This window comes from Solenopsis invicta, chromosome 13 (genome assembly GCF_016802725.1).
Source record: "Solenopsis invicta isolate M01_SB chromosome 13, UNIL_Sinv_3.0, whole genome shotgun sequence".
Taxonomy (NCBI): domain Eukaryota; kingdom Metazoa; phylum Arthropoda; class Insecta; order Hymenoptera; family Formicidae; genus Solenopsis; species Solenopsis invicta.
Window position 1 is genome coordinate 5,040,520 of NC_052676.1, and position 19,193 is coordinate 5,059,712.

At 29.7% G+C, this 19,193-nt stretch overlaps 2 protein-coding genes and 1 long non-coding RNA gene across 7 annotated transcripts in view; 2 read left to right on the top strand and 1 right to left on the bottom strand.

Moving 5' to 3' along the window:
• Positions 1 to 19,193, bottom strand: part of LOC105201719 (probable multidrug resistance-associated protein lethal(2)03659) — a 177,844-nt gene that overhangs the window by 11,198 nt on the left and 147,453 nt on the right. The window contains exons 1-3 of one of the 4 annotated variants that reach the window (XM_026137020.2): positions 2,180 to 2,379; positions 897 to 1,006; positions 325 to 629 (exon numbers count right to left, since the gene is read on the bottom strand). In XM_026137020.2, the coding sequence (XP_025992805.2) occupies positions 325 to 398 (74 nt within the window). In that variant the 5' untranslated portion in view covers positions 399 to 629; positions 897 to 1,006; positions 2,180 to 2,379. Of the gene's footprint in view, positions 1 to 324; positions 630 to 896; positions 1,007 to 2,179; positions 2,380 to 19,193 lie in introns of those variants that run through there. The other 3 variants (XM_011169875.3, XM_039456930.1, XM_039456931.1) reach the window with 3 other exon arrangements.
• LOC120359450 lies at positions 6,546 to 6,992 on the top strand. The gene is made up of 3 exons (XR_005576233.1): positions 6,546 to 6,560; positions 6,661 to 6,829; positions 6,938 to 6,992. It is a non-coding gene; the product is annotated as an uncharacterized LOC120359450 (long non-coding RNA).
• Positions 7,801 to 10,428, top strand: LOC105198778 (52 kDa repressor of the inhibitor of the protein kinase). Of its 2 annotated transcripts, XM_039456934.1 has the most exons (6): positions 7,803 to 8,430; positions 8,576 to 8,752; positions 8,853 to 8,921; positions 9,094 to 9,150; positions 9,520 to 9,725; positions 9,857 to 10,428. In XM_039456934.1, coding segments are annotated over exons 1-6 (609 nt in total). In that variant the 5' UTR covers positions 7,803 to 8,332; the 3' UTR covers positions 9,859 to 10,428. The 2 variants fall into 2 exon arrangements, with proteins under 2 accessions (XP_039312867.1, XP_039312868.1); XM_039456933.1 differs by having other exon boundaries at positions 7,801 to 8,430; positions 9,520 to 10,428.

Here is a 19,193-nt window from a genome sequence, read left to right on the forward strand (position 1 = left end):
ATTATTATAATTATTTAATATTTTGTATAGTAAAATATTTTACACAATTCTTTTTATGACATATAAGCAGTTTGAATAACGCGCAATAAAAAACTGATATAATATTCTATTCTCTATTCGTAAAATTACATATAATTCAAAATGTTTACAATATAAATGGAATGTGACAAAAAATTGCATTTATTACAAAATTACGCACGATTCAAAATCGATAGAAGGAAGAAGATAAAAATCGCGATGAGATACATATATAATTTGCTATAATTCTTAAGGAAGAAATTGCCATCATCATAATTATGTATCGCACATGGCTATAATATTTACCACCAAAGCAACACCGACACGATGTTCGCCTTCTCCCTCGGATTCGGCTTCGATCTGGTTTTCGTTGAATCCATCGGATCTTATATGGGGCATTAAATTGCCACAATTTGTCACTTCCACAATTGAAAACGCGATGGATTAATTTATTGAGTTTATCAACGCTTCCGTGTGGCGTTAAATAAGTACTACTCTTTCTCTCTCAAATGTAAGAATATTTCTTCACTATTTCAATTCTTAATCCAAAATTTATCTTCAAGTGTTGTTCTCTGTTATCTTCTTCTTGCAGTTTTCAAATGTCCGTAAATCTAAATATAATTATAATCATTAGAATATACAAATAGTTATGTTTAAGTAATAATTCCACTTCCTTCTGAGTCTTTGCTTTCCCTTTGTTAAAAAAAAAATGGTCTGTTTGCAGTTCCGTTTATTGTTATCACGATATAAAAAATTTGTAATTAATGATAATTGACGAGATCTGCTCGAATAAAACGAGAACGATCAACTTGCCAATTCAGGATCCAGGTATGACTCTTCGGGTATCTGCATTTGAAAAAAAAGCATGTATCATTTACCTCCCCGCGTTATCTGCTTACACACGATTTGTTTGCCTGCTATATCACTTTTTAACTTTCCAAATAACAGAGAAGCCTACGTTGTACAATCACGAATCGTGACGGATATGCTATAATTAATTATTAAAATAACAGAATTGATATACACATTTATAGCCATTACAATTCACTATCAATCAATTATCTTTTTATTTCTGCAGATTAAAGCAAAACTAAAACTGAAATAAAACAAATAAAGAACGTGAAAATTAAAAATAAAATAAAAATAAAAAGATTGGAAACCAAAAATATAAAAATATCTATTAATTCAAATCAAATTCAAATTAATACAAATCTTTATATAATTTAATCATTTATAAACTTTTAAAATAATGATCTAAATTACTTATTTTCTAAATGTAAATAAAAGTACACTTTATACAAGATAAAGTAACAGAAGTTTCATCATTATCAGTTATATCATCATCAGATTATCTAGATATATAAGTGTTTCGGTGATAAATGCTGTCGTTATTGAATATAAAATAAAAAATGAAAGATTTAACAGGGAAATAAAACAAAAAGGTAATTAACCCATTCATTAAATTTATCTTCAAATAAAAGAAATTGTATCATAAAACTAAGAAAGATTTAAGTATTTTTTCACTAATTTGGTTTTTTTAAGTTAAATACCTCTGAAAAAAATACAATTTTATTTAATTTCAAGATAATGTTATTAATCTTTTCCTTAAGTAAATGATTTGTTCAAATTATTTGTTTAATATAAACGAATAATTTTTTAATTCAAAGAAAGTACTGACAGAAATTTAAGGAATAATTTTTAGTTGTACTGGTTTCAAAAACATGTTTCTTTCATTTCAAAATAGATTTGCACAATTCCAATAAAAGTAATAATCATCAAATCCTTCAATTCAAAGGGAACTTTAACTATTGTATATAGCAATATATAATTTTTTGTTTATTCAAACAAATATTTTTTTGAATCAAAAAATCTTTTTTCTGAGTGTATAATTTCTTCATTTTATCTGTTTACAATTGCATTAAAGTAGAAGACGATTAATATTTCAGAAGAGCCAACTTAACTTTTACCTATATCTCGTCGATTAATGGATTATATGCGACTTCTAGCCTTGTTTTTGTATTTATATAATGCCTACATGGTTATTTTCCTATTAATCCAAAAAATTTGGATTTACTCGAACGTCTTAATAGAATCCGCAAACATGGAATGATAAAGTAGGAGTTGGCACTACCTAGTTTGTTTACGCTTGTGTTGTACTCACTTTAGCCTTAATTCCTTTGTCACTGTCACGCATGTGATCGGATTTTTCACCTTGCTTCTGCTCACAAATTCATCATACGCTCACTCACATGATAACGAAACACAAAATAAAGACGTAGAGTATGTACGTAAACCGTAGACTAACCAAACTAACCTAACTAACCGCAACGACGTCTATGCGGACACTGATTTGGCGACTTGAGCGCCGCGTAGTTTTAACCATGATGTAAGAAGAAAGGTGAAACAAGTAACCAGATGCGCAGTAGACCATACTCTAGACCAATCAGAACTGGGTCCAAATTTTGAGATTCAATATGGCTACGGCTCCGGTACTGGGACGTATTTATACTTGCATTTATACGTGAATCGGAGATAATCGGTGAATCGAAGAAATTCAAAGCTACTTAAAAAAAGAAGAATGTGAAGGTAAGGTTGAGACTTTGTACATTAATAAAAATTGTGATAATTGTTATTTCAAATTTTGTAAACTTGAATTAGAAGAAATTTGGAAAGTTATAAGAATGAGTATGTGTATGGCTAAATTGTTGTATTTCATGTTTATAACAACAGTGTTTATTGCAACAGTGATTTTTGTTAAAGATAATAAATTTCAAGTATTTTTACATTTTTATATTTATTTTTTTTAACAGCATCTACATTTTAAGTATGTGTGACTACATATGATTGTTTCGTATTTAAATTGCGCGGATATATTTGGACCCAAATTTCATTGGCTCATCACATCGCGCCACGCCTCTTACCGCGCATCGAGCCGCCGACGATGCGCGTTGTTTCACCTTGTTTTTTACATTATGGTTTTAACCATGGTGGAAGCACAGTATATCCAGTAGCGCAACTCCCTGTCGGCACCTTTGATCTTAGCGTGTACGAAATTGAACTGCACATGCGCGAGCTAAGTAGGTAACCAATCATAGATCTGCTCTTTGGTGCTGCACTAAAATGTTGTATCTCGCTTTCACTAAACTTGAAATGTATATGTATTTCATTTCAAGTACAACGGCTGTTCCCTTGTCATCCTTTTATCATTTCCCTCTCTTTTTCAAACGTATTATTTGCAAGTTGGTTGTTATATTTAAGATATAAATTAAATAAAAACGATATAAATAAGTAGTTAATCACGCAATATACTATTCAAACAATAAAAAATATGTAAATAAAGAAAATATATATAACAAAGGAAAAATATATATACAATTCAACAAATATTGATAAAAAAGAAAGTGTGTGTGTGTGTATATATATATATATATATATATATATATATAGTTTCTGTAAAAAAATGCGTAAAATTTAAAAAAAACGTTGAGTGTAAATAAAGAGAAAACACTACCTTTAAAACTCAACTTGTGTAAAAACAAATATTACAAGCACTAGAACAACTTATAATTCTTTATTTTATCATTATAAACTAAGCCTAAATATTTAATCACCAGGAATATTCATTATAATAAAGATAAAGTAATAACTTATGATTTAAATTCAGTTTTGCGAAAGCGAAATACCTCTAAGACTCAATTTGTGTAATTAAAAATATTACAAATATTAGAACAACTTATATTTATTCATTTTATCATTAAAAACTAGGTCTAAATATTTAATTACTGGAAATATTTATTATAATAAAGATGAAGCAATAACAGTAATGATTTTGATTCAGTTTTATGAAAGCGAAACATCTTGGTGATTCTAAACTTTTAATCTAAATCATAACTGTTTTTGCTTTATCTTTATTTTCATAAATATTTCTGGTGATTAAACATTTAGACTTAGTTTATAATGATAACATAAAGAAATTTAAGTTGTTATATTGCTTGTAATATTTTTAAGTACACAAGTTGAGTCTTAGAGGTAATTCGCTTTCGCAAAACTGAATCTAAATCATAACTGTTATTGCTTTATCTTTATTACAATGAATTTTTCTGATGATTAAACATTTAGATCTAGTTTATAATGATAAAATAAAGAAATTTAAGTTGTTCTAATACTTGTAATATTTTTAATTACATAAGTTGAGTCTTAGAGCTTTAAATCAGAGAGCACATTCTTACAGTGAAAGGTGAAATTTACATGGGACAAATTAGAAAGGTAAAAATAAGTTTGTTTATACACATTTGGCTTAAATAACTTTACTTTGTAATCATATACATAATTTATAGATTTTTAACTGATTATAAAAATTTGATACGAAGTGTATTTAAGGCCGGTATTCATAGTCGAGTCTTATTTCAAAATTGTCTTAAGCAACGTCTTAAGATGTTAATACGGCTCTCTGATTGGTTGATGGCATCTTAAGGTGATACTTAAGACGATCTTAAATATAAGAATCGACTATGAATACCGGCCTAAGAGTGATACGTAAAATCTTTCTATAAATGTTTAGATCATACGGGGAATAATAGAAACAATTAAAATAAGACTAATAATATTTATAAAACAAACATTATATTAAAATTCTTATTAACCTAATATTAACATTATGTAATTATAAATGAATTAACTTCTAATAAAAATTTATATTTTGAAAGTTATACACAATTTCAAACTTTTTATATATAATAGTAGTATTTATACAATTCTTCTTCTTCTTGTAGTTTTCTATTTATTAATGCAGCTATTATAATTCTTGGCACAAGAAACAGGAACATAAACAGAAACAGAACATACCTTACACATGCACGTATCCATTGCAACCATCTATGAATTTTACAGAAAATTATTAATATAAAAAATTAAAAAAAAAAATATATATAGATACATAGATGATAGATATAATATAAAATAAATATAATACTGAATTGCATATGTTTAAAAAAAAATTATAAAACAAAACAGTACCTATCATATTCCTTTGGAAATAAAAAGAAGTGTCTTTTCTCCGTAGTATTGTTACATTCCTTTACGACACACCATAAACTTGATTTAGAAGCTGACATCCTCTTTCCTTATATTTTATTATCTGTATCTTCCAAGAAGCTGCACCTGCAACAAAGCTAAGATCAAAGATGCTTCTAGAAGAGAATAGAAAATCTGTATAAATCTTATAATTAAAATTTATACAGATCAACTATTCTCTGAACAAAGATTCTCCTCGACATTTTTTTTGACACAGCTTTTCACTTCGATTCTATACAGCTGATGTACAGCTAAACGTCTGCTCCCGCCAATTCTAACCGAATTCTACATGGCATTTAAATGTGTGACAGAAAGAGCTATAGAAAAACAGTAAGAGAAAATGCGACAGAAAATCTGTTATGTGATTGGTTACCTACTTAGCTCGCGCATGTGCAGTTCAATTTTGTACACGCTGAAATCGGGAGAGTTGCGCTACTGTATATACTGTGGTGGAAGTATAACATGGTGTGCTCAATTTGGCTAAACCACGCCCCTTTTCACGGCAAAGTGTCTCTTATTCCTGAAGGCTGCCAACTGTGAAAAAATGAAATATTTAATGTCGGAAAGTTGCTGAACCTAGATGGTCGCATCTTTGTCACACGTACGAGTGCGTGCATTGCGTCTTTTTCTGTCATACCAGCGCCGCCAGCGTCATTGCTCCAATTTCAGTGTCTTTGCTTCATAGCGTCCATAGTAACAACACGTGCTTTGAGGTTATTTTTTAAACTTTATTGTAAAATAAAGTGAAAATGGTACGTTGTGTAGTGAAATCGTGTAAAAATTGCAACGAAACGTACTTGCCGGCGCAAGTAAGCTTTTTCCGATTTCCGGAAAATGCAGTAATGTGTGAAGGCTGAATTCAGAGAATCGGAGAGAGTTTTATGCCGAAAAATATTAAGAATGGTAAGTCTTATTAAATATTATTAGCCAATTTTTTGTAATGACATTATTTCCATTGCAATTTGTATTACACATACAGGCACACACACAACATTCCAATACTGTTCCAAAAGAAAATATTGTAAATATTCGTATCTTAATAGAGCAACCTAACCTAACACCAATTACTTGATATATATACTAACCAACAACTTTCTATTTAATTGTCTTAACTTTTGCAATAAATTTAAAGAATAGTATATTAAACTGATACAATATGTTTCAAGATAATTAAATGTACGTATCATGTATACATTTATACGTATTGTCGAAATTAAAATAATTTAATAGGAAGTTACATAGCACACATCAAGTGCTTGATGTAAACTAAGACAATTGTTAACTTATTAATTGTTAGTTAACTTAACTATTATTCTGTCATTTGAATTTTCAGCAAATATATGCTTAGCACACTTCACAGAAGATTTGTTTGTGAGAAGTAAAAAGATTCGACCTCCTATGGACATTCGAAGACAGTCGCTTTTGCCGAGTGCAGTTCCAACATTATTGTTACCAAAAACGGAAAATAGGTAAAAATGAATAAATAATAATTGATGTATTAATTACTGAAAAATACATTCCTTTTTTTGCATAACATTATCAAAGTAACATTTATATTTTCTATTTTAGTAACAATGAAAGTAATATGGACTTCAAAGTCATAGCCGAAGATTTTCCGCTTCCCGTCATCCACGAAAATGTACATGTAGTCTTCCGAGTTACTCGTCAGCCCTGATGATCCATCGAATATACAGGAATGTATGATAGATGCAGAATCACCGAAGGGTCGATTTAGAAGGTAAGAACAACATTGAACGATTACTGATGATAGTAATTTGCTATCTTAATTTGCCACAAAATTCTTGGTATATACAATAAACAATGATGTTTTGTTTTATTATTACAGTAATCGAAGGCTGGAGGAAACATATGCAATGTGTTGAACGCCACCAAAAACAAGAAAAAAATGAAAAAAATCAAATAGAATTTTTAGCTCTTAGTTTTTTAACTTTGAAATGTATAAAATAATAAATAATTATGTGTATCTAAAAACTGTATAATATAAGAATTGTGTATAATAAATTATTATATTTATCATGAAACTTGCATAAAAAATAATGACTTATTTCTTCACATTTTGTCGGTAGAGATTGTCTTAGTCAGTTCATTCAAAAACAGCAACACGTGGCTCAAGCATAAAATCAATGAATATTATTTAATTCAATTTAACTATCTTAACTATCTTTTTCTTTTCATTTTTAATGAAAAAATATCTTCAAATTTCAATAATTTTTTATTTACAAAAAATTAATATTCTGTAATGATTTGTGGACTTAATAATTCTATTTATTTCTTGTTTTGGAAAAAATTCTTGTATATCAATAGTTGTTTTTTAAATTTTTAAGAACTTTATTTTTTATTATTAAAATTACCGTAAAATTTATTACGATATTTATATTTGTAGTGTTATTTCAAATATTATTTTATTATTCAATACTATTAATCTTTGTATTTTACACAAACTGTTTAATTTTTATTAATTTTTTACAATGAGTGCAATTAGTCTTTCGTGTCGTGTTGTATTTAATAACATTTATTTACAGCGGTAACTATCTGCAAGAAAAGAGATAGAGTGAAAATAGAAAACGTCCGACAAAGACAGTTATATCAGGTGTACAGACTTTAGAAAGTGAAATACTTCAACTTTTCACAGTTGGCAGCCCTCTGGAATAAGAAGCAGAAAAACGACGGAGAGCGCAGATTTTAGAGAAAGAAGGCTGCAAATTGAGCACACCATGCTATCCCTTCCACCATGAGTTTTAACACAGTATATACAGTAGCGCTAAGCGCAACTCTCCCGATTTCAGCGTGTACGAAATTGAACTGCACATGCGCGAGCTAAGTAGGTAACCAATCACATAACAGATTTTCTGTCGCATTTTCTCTTACTGTTTTTCTATAGCTCTTTCTGTCACACATTTAAATGCCATGTAGAATTCGGTTAGAATTGGCGGGAGCAGACGTTTAGCTGTACATCAGCTGTATAGAATCGAAGTGAAAAGCTGTGTCAAAAAAAATAGATAGTGAGAAGTGTTCAGTGCTCAGTGGTGTTCAGTGACTGAGTGGAAATTAATATTAACTGTCGAGGAGAATCTTTGTTCAGAGAATAGTTGATCTGTATAAATTTTAATTATAAGATTTATACAGATTTTCTATTCTCTTCTAGAAGCACCTTTAATCTTAGCTTTGTTGCAGGTGCAGCTTCTTGGAAGATACAGATAATAAAATATAAGGAAAGAGAATGTCAGCTTCTAAATCAAGTTTATGGTGTGTCGTAAAGGAGTGTAACAATACTACGGAGAAAAGACACTTCTTTTTATTTCCAAAGGAATATGATAGGTACTGTTTTGTTTTATAATTTTTTTTAAACATATGCAATTCAGTATTATATTTATTTTATATTATATCTATCATCTATGTATCTATATATATATATATATTTTTTTAAATTTTTTATATTAATAATTTTCTGTAAAATTCATAGATGGTTGCAATGGATACGTGCATGTGGAAGGTATGATTTAGAGGTAATGGGTCCCGAATACGCTCATCGCAACTATCGACTGTGCCACTTGCATTTTGAAGAAAAGTGGTACAAAATAGGCAAAAGTAGAGCCAATCTTCATCCTGATGCAATACCAACTATATTTTTTGGGACAAAGTAAATAATGCATTTTTAAAACATAGTTTCTAAATAATATATGTTTTTCTAATGAACAACAATTAATAATATATAAAATAATATTTTATAACTTTTATAGCAATACATCTGTAACATCAGAAAATGTTGGAAATATAGTTGAGGCTTGTCAAAAAGAAGAAACAAGCAGGTTTTTAAACTTTTACATATTTCACAATATTTTTTTAAAGAGTTTTTGCTATCCGTTATTCAATATAATACTTTATAAATATATATTTTAGATAAATCAATAAAAATTTATTTATTTGGATAAAGTTATGTAAATAGGCGGTAATATTAAAAGTATATATTATATGTTTCAGCAATATCCAGTCAACAGAAATATTGCCCATGGATACCTATGCCGACATTGCTAAACCGTGAGTTCTTATTTATAATTACATAAATACATTTTAATTATAGTATTTGTAAAAATATAACATTTAGGGCATTTAATTATTATTTTAAAATATATATAATTTTTTCAAATTATATTTCTCACAATTTTATGTGTTATATTATAATTTCACTATATTTCTCTCTTACTATATTTTAAATAAAATAAAAACACACTTAAAAGTAATGATTGTATAACAAATTTCAGAATATATTTTAGTTATTTACTAGTTTACTTATATATGTATATCTAGTTATACTCAATCTCTTTAAATTCATATTTTTATGTCTTCCCAGTTTTATATCTTAATTTTCAACGTTTTTACAAAATTATTCTGTTTCTGTTTGTGTAGGAGTACATCCAGCAATACTGATTTATCAACTGTGACAGAAAGTCCGAGGAAGAGGAAATTAAAAGACCGAAATTTAAAGTTAAAGGCAGAAAATAAAATGCTGCGAGAAAGAATTAGACGGCTTCAAAAGAAGATCGAAAAATTGAAAAATATAAGAAAAAATAAGGAAGATGTCAAGGAACATGAGAGTCTCCGTCAGTTAGGTTGTAAGTTACTACCTCCAAATGTGGCACAATTATTATCTGCACTGGGAGAGAAGATATAATCCACATATATTATATCCACGTTCATGTTTTATTAATGTTTATGATTTAATATTTATTGCTTTATTTTTTAGGATTAAGATGTTTTAAAACTGATTATGTATTTCTCGGGTGCGATGTGGTCTGCATTCTTTTCCTTTACTGTCACTATTTCTTTTTTATTACTGGTGCAACTGTGTGTGTAAGATAAGGTGCATTAGAATGTAAGATAAAATATTAATTTTTTTTATCTTTTTTTATCTTTTTTTTACATAAATAGGTATTCCTGTTTCTTGTGCCAAGAATTATAATAGCTGCATTAATAAATAGAAAACTACAAGAAGAAGAAGAATTGTATAAATACTACTATTATATATAAAAAGTTTGAAATTGTGTATAACTTTCAAAATATAAATTTTTATTAGAAGTTAATTCATTTATAATTACATAATGTTAATATTAGGTTAATAAGAATTTTAATATAATGTTTGTTTTATAAATATTATTAGTCTTATTTTAATTGTTTCTATTATTCCCCGTATGATCTAAACATTTATAGAAAGATTTTACGTATCACTCTTAAATACACTTCGTATCAAATTTTTATAATCAGTTAAAAATCTATAAATTATGTATATGATTACAAAGTAAAGTTATTTAAGCCAAATGTGTATAAACAAACTTATTTTTACCTTTCTAATTTGTCCCATGTAAATTTCACCTTTCACTGAAAGAATGTGCTCTCTGATTTAAAGCTCTAAGACTCAACTTATGTAATTAAAAATATTACAAGTATTAGAACAACTTAAATTTCTTTATTTTATCATTATAAACTAGATCTAAATGTTTAATCATCAGAAAAATTCATTGTAATAAAGATAAAGCAATAACAGTTATGATTTAGATTCAGTTTTGCGAAAGCGAATTACCTCTAAGACTCAACTTGTGTACTTAAAAATATTACAAGCAATATAACAACTTAAATTTCTTTATGTTATCATTATAAACTAAGTCTAAATGTTTAATCACCAGAAATATTTATGAAAATAAAGATAAAGCAAAAACAGTTATGATTTAGATTAAAAGTTTAGAATCACCAAGATGTTTCGCTTTCATAAAACTGAATCAAAATCATTACTGTTGCTTCATCTTTATTATAATAAATATTTCCAGTAATTAAATATTTAGACCTAGTTTTTAATGATAAAATGAATAAATATAAGTTGTTCTAATATTTATAATATTTTTAATTACACAAATTGAGTCTTAGAGGTATTTCGCTTTCGCAAAACTGAATTTAAATCATAAGTTATTGCTTTATCTTTATTATAATGAATATTCCTGGTGATTAAACATTTAGGCTTAGTTTATAATGATAAAATAAAGAATTATAAGTTGTTCTAGTGCTTGTAATATTTGTTTTTACACAAATTGAGTTTTAAAGGTAGTGTTTTCTTTTTATTTAAACTCAACGTTTTTTTTAAATTTTACGCATTTTTTTACAGAAACTATATATATATATACACACACACACACACACTTTCTTTTTTATCAATATTTGTTGAATTGTATATATATTTTTCCTTTGTTATATATATTTTCTTTATTTACATATTTTTTATTGTTTGAATAGTATATTGCGTGATTAACTACTTATTTATATCGTTTTTATTTAATTTATATCTTAAATATAACAATCAACTTGCAAATAATACGTTTGAAAAAGAGAGGGAAATGATAAAAGGATGACAAGGGAACAGCCGTTGTACTTGAAATGAAATACATATACATTTCAAGTTTAGTGAAAGCGAGATACAACATTTTAGTGCAGCACCAAAGAGCAGATCTATGATTGGTTACCTACTTAGCTCGCGCATGTGCAGTTCAATTTCGTACACGCTAAGATCAAAGGTGCCGACAGGGAGTTGCGCTACTGGATATACTGTGGTTTTAAGCTACATATGATATGATGTAAGATACATTATAAGTAGAGTCCTATATAAAGAGAGAAGCGACATCGAACCCCCACCACAACCTTCAGTATCCAATTGAGTCCTCTACCGCCATTTTGGGACCGCTCTAACGTCATCAAACACCATTCGTATCATTCTGCAAACAGCTGTGGTCACAATATAGCTGCTCACTTAGCCAATCAAGTATCAATCAGATTACCAATCAGAGCTTCGGACATCAATGTCGCTTCTCTCTTTATATAGGACTCTAATCATAAGCAAGGACCGTGGATTGGCGTTGGAGGGGAAGGAAGGTCGTTGCATAGCCACCATTTTCGGGACAGCGAGTCAATGTTAGTGTACATAGGTACTACAGCTATTAGTTGTATGAGTGAGCAAGTGTGCAGTAAAAGTATGGCCGCCGCCATTTTCGTTCCACATTGTTGAAGTGGATGCAACGACCTTCCTTCCCCTCCAGGCCAATCCAGGGACCTTGATCATAAACAGAGAGGAACTTGAGAGCGGCCACGGCGGCCTTTTTCCTATAACGCTTCGAAAATCCCGTACACTAGTGACGCACATCTATTCTGGTCAGAATGGGAACTACGTGTCACATCCATTTTGCAACCCGCTGTTAAAAACATGGATGTTAGCACGGACAACAACCCCCATCCATCTCTCGAGAAATGGATGTAGGTTGTTGTCCGTGCTAACATCCAATTTGCTGCAAATAAAATCTGACGCGTATCGCGTATGTTGTATCCAGAATAGGGGTCGAGAATGTGCACAAATGATTAATTACGTCTACTTTCGCGTAATTTTTTATTTATTATAGTCTGAATTATTTACATTAACATTGATATTAATACAAATCAATAAGTTTATGCCCATATTTTGCACAATCATATTTTTACTTAAAAAAGATGTTTAATAGTAACAGAGAGAATTTGGTTCTTTAATAAAGAAACATTCATTTTACGCAGTACTTAAAAAATAATTATAATTAACATCGCATCATATGATGAAGAAGAAATAAATGTCTTTCCACGAATAAATATACCATCCTTTTATTTTTACATAATTCTTTATTATTTAAACGTCTTCAAATTATGCTTTTGAAAAAATTAGCTTTTTTAATTTTTTTAAATCTTGACGCAACTCTCTCTCTCTCTCTCACTCTTTCTCTCTTTCTCTTTTAACGTGATTGTCCTTTAATTGTTTAGGCCTTCAGTTAAAGAGAGAAAGCATCGCGGTGATAGACATGGAGCAAGCGGCGATGTTATCTCTATGGATACCCTCCTCTTCACTCCCCTCTCGACACACACGTTTTCCGTGCTACGTTTAGGCCGTAAAATTCAGAAAGAGGATTTCGGACGATTTCTGCGCAGGGACGTAGAGAGACTAGAAAGCGCCCACTCTTTTTTTACTATGTTACAATGACATATACATGCAAACGCATGATTTACAAATGACAATACGCGCGATTAATATGGCACAATAAATAATAATAATAATAATAATAATAATAATGTAATAAAAATCAATGAAATATATGGATACTTGAGTATTATTTTTATTCTCTAACTTACAAACGTGAAGATTATAGATCTGAATGGCTAAAGTGAAAGACGAAAGGGTCATATCAGTCAAAGTTCGAAATTTTTGAGTAAAATTGTTTTTTTTCCGAATTTCTTTAATATCTCTGTGTTATGATAGCCCTAAGAAGAGATATTACTTTTATCATGATTTATCGAATCGCTGAAATGAAAAAGGAAAGACTTATATCAGGCAAATTTCGAAATTTTTGAGAAAAATTTTTTTTGCGAATTTCTCCAATATCTCTGCGTTTTGATAGCCCCCAGTAAAGTTCTAACTTTTATCATAATGGATCGAATCGCTAAAGTGAAAGACGAAAGAATTATATCAGTCAAAGTTCAAAATTTTTGAGTAAAATTGTTTTTTTTCCGAATTTCTTCAATATCTCTGTGTTCTGATAGCCCTAAGAAGAGATATAACTTTTATCATGATGTATCGAATCGCTGAACTGAAAAAGGAAAGACTTATATCAGGTAAATTTCAAAATTTTTGAGTAAAATTTTTTTTGCGAATTTCTCCAATATCTCTGTGTTCTGATAGCCCCGAGAAGAGTTCTAACTTTTATCATAATGGATCGAATCGCTAAAGTGAAAGACGAAAGAGTTATATCAGTCAAAGTTCGAAATTTTTTAGTAAAATTGGTTTTTTTGCGAATTTTTCCAATATCTCTGTGTTCTGATAGCCCACAGAAGAGATTTAATTTTTATCATGATGTATCGAATCGCTGAACAAAAAAAGGAAAGACTTATATCAGGCAAATTTCGAAATTTTTGAGTAAAATTTTTTTGCGAATTTTTCCAATATCTCTGTGTTCTGATAGCCCGGAGACGAGTTCTAACATTTATCATAATGGATCGAATCGCTAAAGTGAAAGACGAAAGAGCTATATCAGTCAAAGTTCGAAAATTTTGAGGAAAATTTTTTTTGCGAATTTCTCCAATATCTCTGTGTTCTGATAGCCCTATGAAAATATATAACTTTTATCATGATGTATCGAATCGCTTAACTGAATAAGGAAAGACTTATATCAGGCAAATTTCGAAATTTTTGAGTAAAATATTTTTTGCGAATTTCTCCAATATCTCTGTGTTATGATAGCCCCGAGAAGAGTTCTAACTTTTATCATAATGGATCGAATCGCTTAACTGAATAAGGAAAGACTTATATCAGGCAAATTTCGAAATTTTTGAGTAAAATATTTTTTGCGTATTTCTCCAATATCTCTGTGTATGATAGCCCCGAGAAGAGTTCTAACTTTTATCATAATGGATCGAATCGCTAAAGTAAAAGACGAAAGAGTTATATCAGTCAAAGTTCGAAATTTTTGAGTAAAATTGTTTTTTTTCCGAATTTCTTCAATATCATTGTGTTCTGATAGCCCTAAGAAGAGATATAACTTTTATCATGATGTATCGAATCGCTGAACTGAAAAAGGAAAGACTTATATCAGGCAAATTTCGAAATTTTTGAGTAAAATTTTTTTTGCGAATTTCTCCAATATCTCTGTGTTCTGATAGCCCCGAGAAGAGTTCTAACTTTTATCATAATGGATCGAATCGCTAAAGTCAAAGACGAAAGAGTTATATCAGATAAAGTTCGAAATTTTTGAGTAAAATACTTTGTGCGAATTTCTCCAATATCTCTGTGTTCTGATAGCCCCGAGAAGAGTTCTAACTTTTATCATAATAGATCGAATCGCTAAAGTGAAAGACGAAAGAGTTATATCAGTCAAAGTTCGAAATGTTTTAGTAAAATTGGTTTTTTTGCGAATTTCTCCAATATCTTTGTGTTCTGATAGCCCTAAGAAGAGATATAACTTTTATCATGATGTATCGAATCGCTGAACTGAAAAAGGAAAGGCTTATATCAGACAAATTTAGAAATTTTTGAGTAAAATTTTTTTTGCTAATTTCTCCAATATCTGTGTGTTATGATAGCCCCGAGAAGAATTCTAACTTTTATCATAATGGATCGAATCGCTAAAGTGAAAGACGAAAGTGTTATATCCGTCAAAGTTTGAAATTTTTGAGTAAAATTTTTTGTGGTAATTTCTCCAATATCTCTGTGTTCTGATAGCCCCGAGAAGAGTTCTAACTTTTATCATAATGGATCGAATCGCTAAAGTAAAAGACGAAAGTGTTATATCAGTCAAAGTCCGAAATTTTTTAGTAAAATTAGTTTTCTTGCTAATTTCTCCAATATCTCTGTGTTCTGATAAACCACAGAAGAGATTTAACTTTTATCATGATGTATCGAATAGCTGAACTGAAAAAGGAAAGACTTATATCAAGCAAATTTCGAAAATTTGAGGAAAATTTTTTTGGCGAATTTCTCCAATATATCTGTCTTCTGATAGCTCCGAGAAGAGTTCTAACTTTTATCATAATGGATCGAATCGCTAAAGTAAAAGACGAAAGGATTATATCAGTCAAAGTTCGAAATTTTTGAGTAAAATGGTTTTTTTGCGAATTTCTCCAATATCTCTGTGTTCTGATAGCCCCGAGAAGAGTTCTAACTTTTATCATAATGGATCGAATCGCTAAAGTGAACGACGAAAGAGTTATATCAGTCAAAATTCGAAAATTTTGAGGAAAATTTTTTTTGCGAATTTCTCCAATATATCTGTGTTCTGATAGCCCCGAGAAGAGTTTTAACTTTTATCATAATGGATCGAATCAGTAAAGTAAAAGACGAAAGGGTTATATCAGTCAAAGTTCGAAATTTTTGAGTAAAATTGTTTTTTTTCCTAATTTCTCCAATATCTCTGTGTTCTGATAGCCCACGTAAGAGATATAACTTTTATCATGATGTATCGAAATGCTGAACTGAAAAAGGAAAGACTTAGATCAGGCAAATTTCGAAATTTTTGAGTAAAATTTTTTTTGCCAATTTCTCCAATATCTCTGTGTTCTGATAACCCCGAGAAGAGTTCTAACTTTTATCATAATGGGTCGAATCGCTAAAGTGAAAGACGAAAGAGTTATATCAGTCAAAGTTCGAAATTTTTGAGTAAAATACTTTGTGCGAATTTCTCCAATATCTCTGTGTTCTGATAGCCCCGAGAAGAGTTCTAACTTTTATCATAATGGATCGAATCGCTAAAGTAAAAGACGAAAGTGTTATATCAGTCAAAGTCCGAAATTTTTGAGTAAAATTATTTTTTTTCCGAATTTCTTCAATATCTCTGTGTTCTGATAGCCCACAGAAGAGATTTAACTTTTATAATGATGTATCGAATCGCTGAACAAAAAAAGGAAAGACTTATATCAGGCAAATAGCGAAATTTTTGAGAAAAATTTTTTTTGCTAATTTCTCCAATATCTCTGTGTTCTGATAGCCCCGAGAAGAGTTCTAACTTTTATCATAATGGATCGAATCGCTAAAGTGAAAGACGAAAGAGTTATATCAGTCAAAGTTCGAAATGTTTTAGTAAAATTGGTTTTTTTGCGAATTTCTCCAATATCTTTGTGTTCTGATAGCCCTAAGAAGAGATATAACTTTTATCATGATGTATCGAATCGCTGAACTGAAAAAGGAAAGGCTTATATCAGACAAATTTCGAAATTTTTGAGTAAAATTTTTTTTGCTAATTTCTCCAATATCTGTGTGTTATGATAGCCCCGAGAAGGGTTCTAACTTTTATCATAATGGATCGAATCGCTAAAGTGAAAGAGAAAGAGTTATATCAGTCAAAGTTCGAAACTTTTGAGTAAAATTTTTTGTGGGAATTTCTCCAATATCTCTGTGTTCTGATAGCCCCGAGAAGAGTTCTAACTTTTATCATACTGGATCGAATCGCTAAAGTAAAAGACGAAAGATTTATGTCAGTCAAAGTCCGAAATTTTTTAGTAAAATTGTTTTTTTTCCGAATTTCTTCAATATCTCTGTGTTCTGATAGCCCACAGAAGAGATTTAACTTTTATCATGATGTATCGAATCGATGAACAAAAAAAGGGAAGACTTATATCAGGGAAATTTCGAAATTTTTGAGAAAAATTTTTTTTGCGAATTTCTCCAATATCACTGTGTTCTGATAGCCCCGAGAAGAGTTCTAACTTTTATCATGATGGATCGAATCGCTAAAGTGAAAGACGAAAGAGTTATATCAGTCAAAGTTCGAAATGTTTTAGTAAAATTGGTTTTTTTGCGAATTTCTACAATATCTTTGTGTTCAGATAGCCCTAAGAAGAGATATAACTTTTATCATGATGTATCGAATCGCTGAACTGAAAAAGGAAAGGCTTATATCAGACAAATTTCGAAATTTTTGAGTAAAATTTTTTTTGCTAATTTCTCCAATATCTGTGTGTTATGATAGCCCCGAGAAGAGTTCTAACTTTTATCATAATGGATCGAATCGCTAAAGTGAAAGACGAAAGAGTTATATCCGTCAAAGTCCGAAATTTTTGAGTAAAATTTTTTGTGGTAATTTCTCCAATATCTCTGTGTTCTGATAGCCCCGAGAAGAGTTCTAACTTTTATCATAATGGATCGAATCGCTAAAGTGAAAAACGAAAGAGTTATATCCGTCAAAGTTTGACATTTTTGAGTAAAATTTTTTGTGGTAATTTCTCCAATATCTCTGTGTTCTGATAGCCCCGAGAAGAGTTCTAACTTTTATCATAATGGATCGAATCGCTAAAGTAAAAGACGAAAGAGTTATATCAGTCAAAGTCCGAAATTTTTTAGTAAAATTAGTTTTCTTGCTAATTTCTCCAATATCTCTGTGTTCTGATAAACCACAGAAGAGATTTAACTTTTATCATGATGTATCGAATAGCTGAACTGAAAAAGGAAAGACTTATATCAAGCAAATTTCGAAAATTTGAGGAAAATTTTTTTGGCGAATTTCTCCAATATATCTGTCTTCTGATAGCTCCGAGAAGAGTTCTAACTTTTATCATAATGGATCGAATCGCTAAAGTAAAAGACGAAAGGATTATATCAGTCAAAGTTCGAAATTTTTGAGTAAAATGGTTTTTTTTTGCGAATTTCTCCAATATCTCTGTGTTCTGATAGCCCCGAGATGAGATCTAACTTTTATCATAATGGATAGACTCGCTAAAGTGAACGACGAAAGAGTTATATCAGTCAAAATTCGAAAATTTTTAGGAAAATTTTTTTTGCCAATTTCTCCAATATATCTGTGTTCTGATAGCCCCGAGAAGAGTTCTAACTTTTATCATAATGGATCGAATCGCTAAAGTAAAAGACGAAAGAGTTATATCTGTCAAAGTTCGAAATTTTTGAGTAAAATTGTTTTTTTTCCGAATTTCTTCAATATCATTGTGTTCTGATAGCCCTAAGAAGAGATATAACTTTTATCATGATGTATCGAATCGCTGAACTGAAAAAGGAAAGACTTATATCAGGCAAATTTCGAAATTTTTGAGTAAAATTTTTTTTGCCAATTTCTCCAATATCTCTGTGTTCTGATAACCCCGAGAAGAGTTCTAACTTTTATCATAATGGTTCGAATCGCTAAAATGAAAGACGAAAGAGTTATATCAGTCAAAGTTCGAAATTTTTGAGTAAAATACTTAGTGCGAATTTCTCCAATATCTCTGTGTTCTGATAGCCCCGAGAAGATTTCTAACTTTTATCATAATGTATCAAATCGCTAATGTAAAAGACGAAAGAGTTATATCAGTCAAAGTCCGACATTTTTGAGTAAAATTGTTTTTTTTCCGAATTTCTCCAATATCTTTGTGTTCTGATAGCCCTAAGAAGAGATATAACTTTTATCATGATGTATCGAATCGCTGAACTGAAAAAGGAAAGGCTTATATCAGACAAATTTCGAAATTTTTGAGTAAAATTTTTTTTGCTAATTTCTCCAATATCTGTGTGTTATGATAGCCCCGAGAAGAGTTCTAACTTTTAT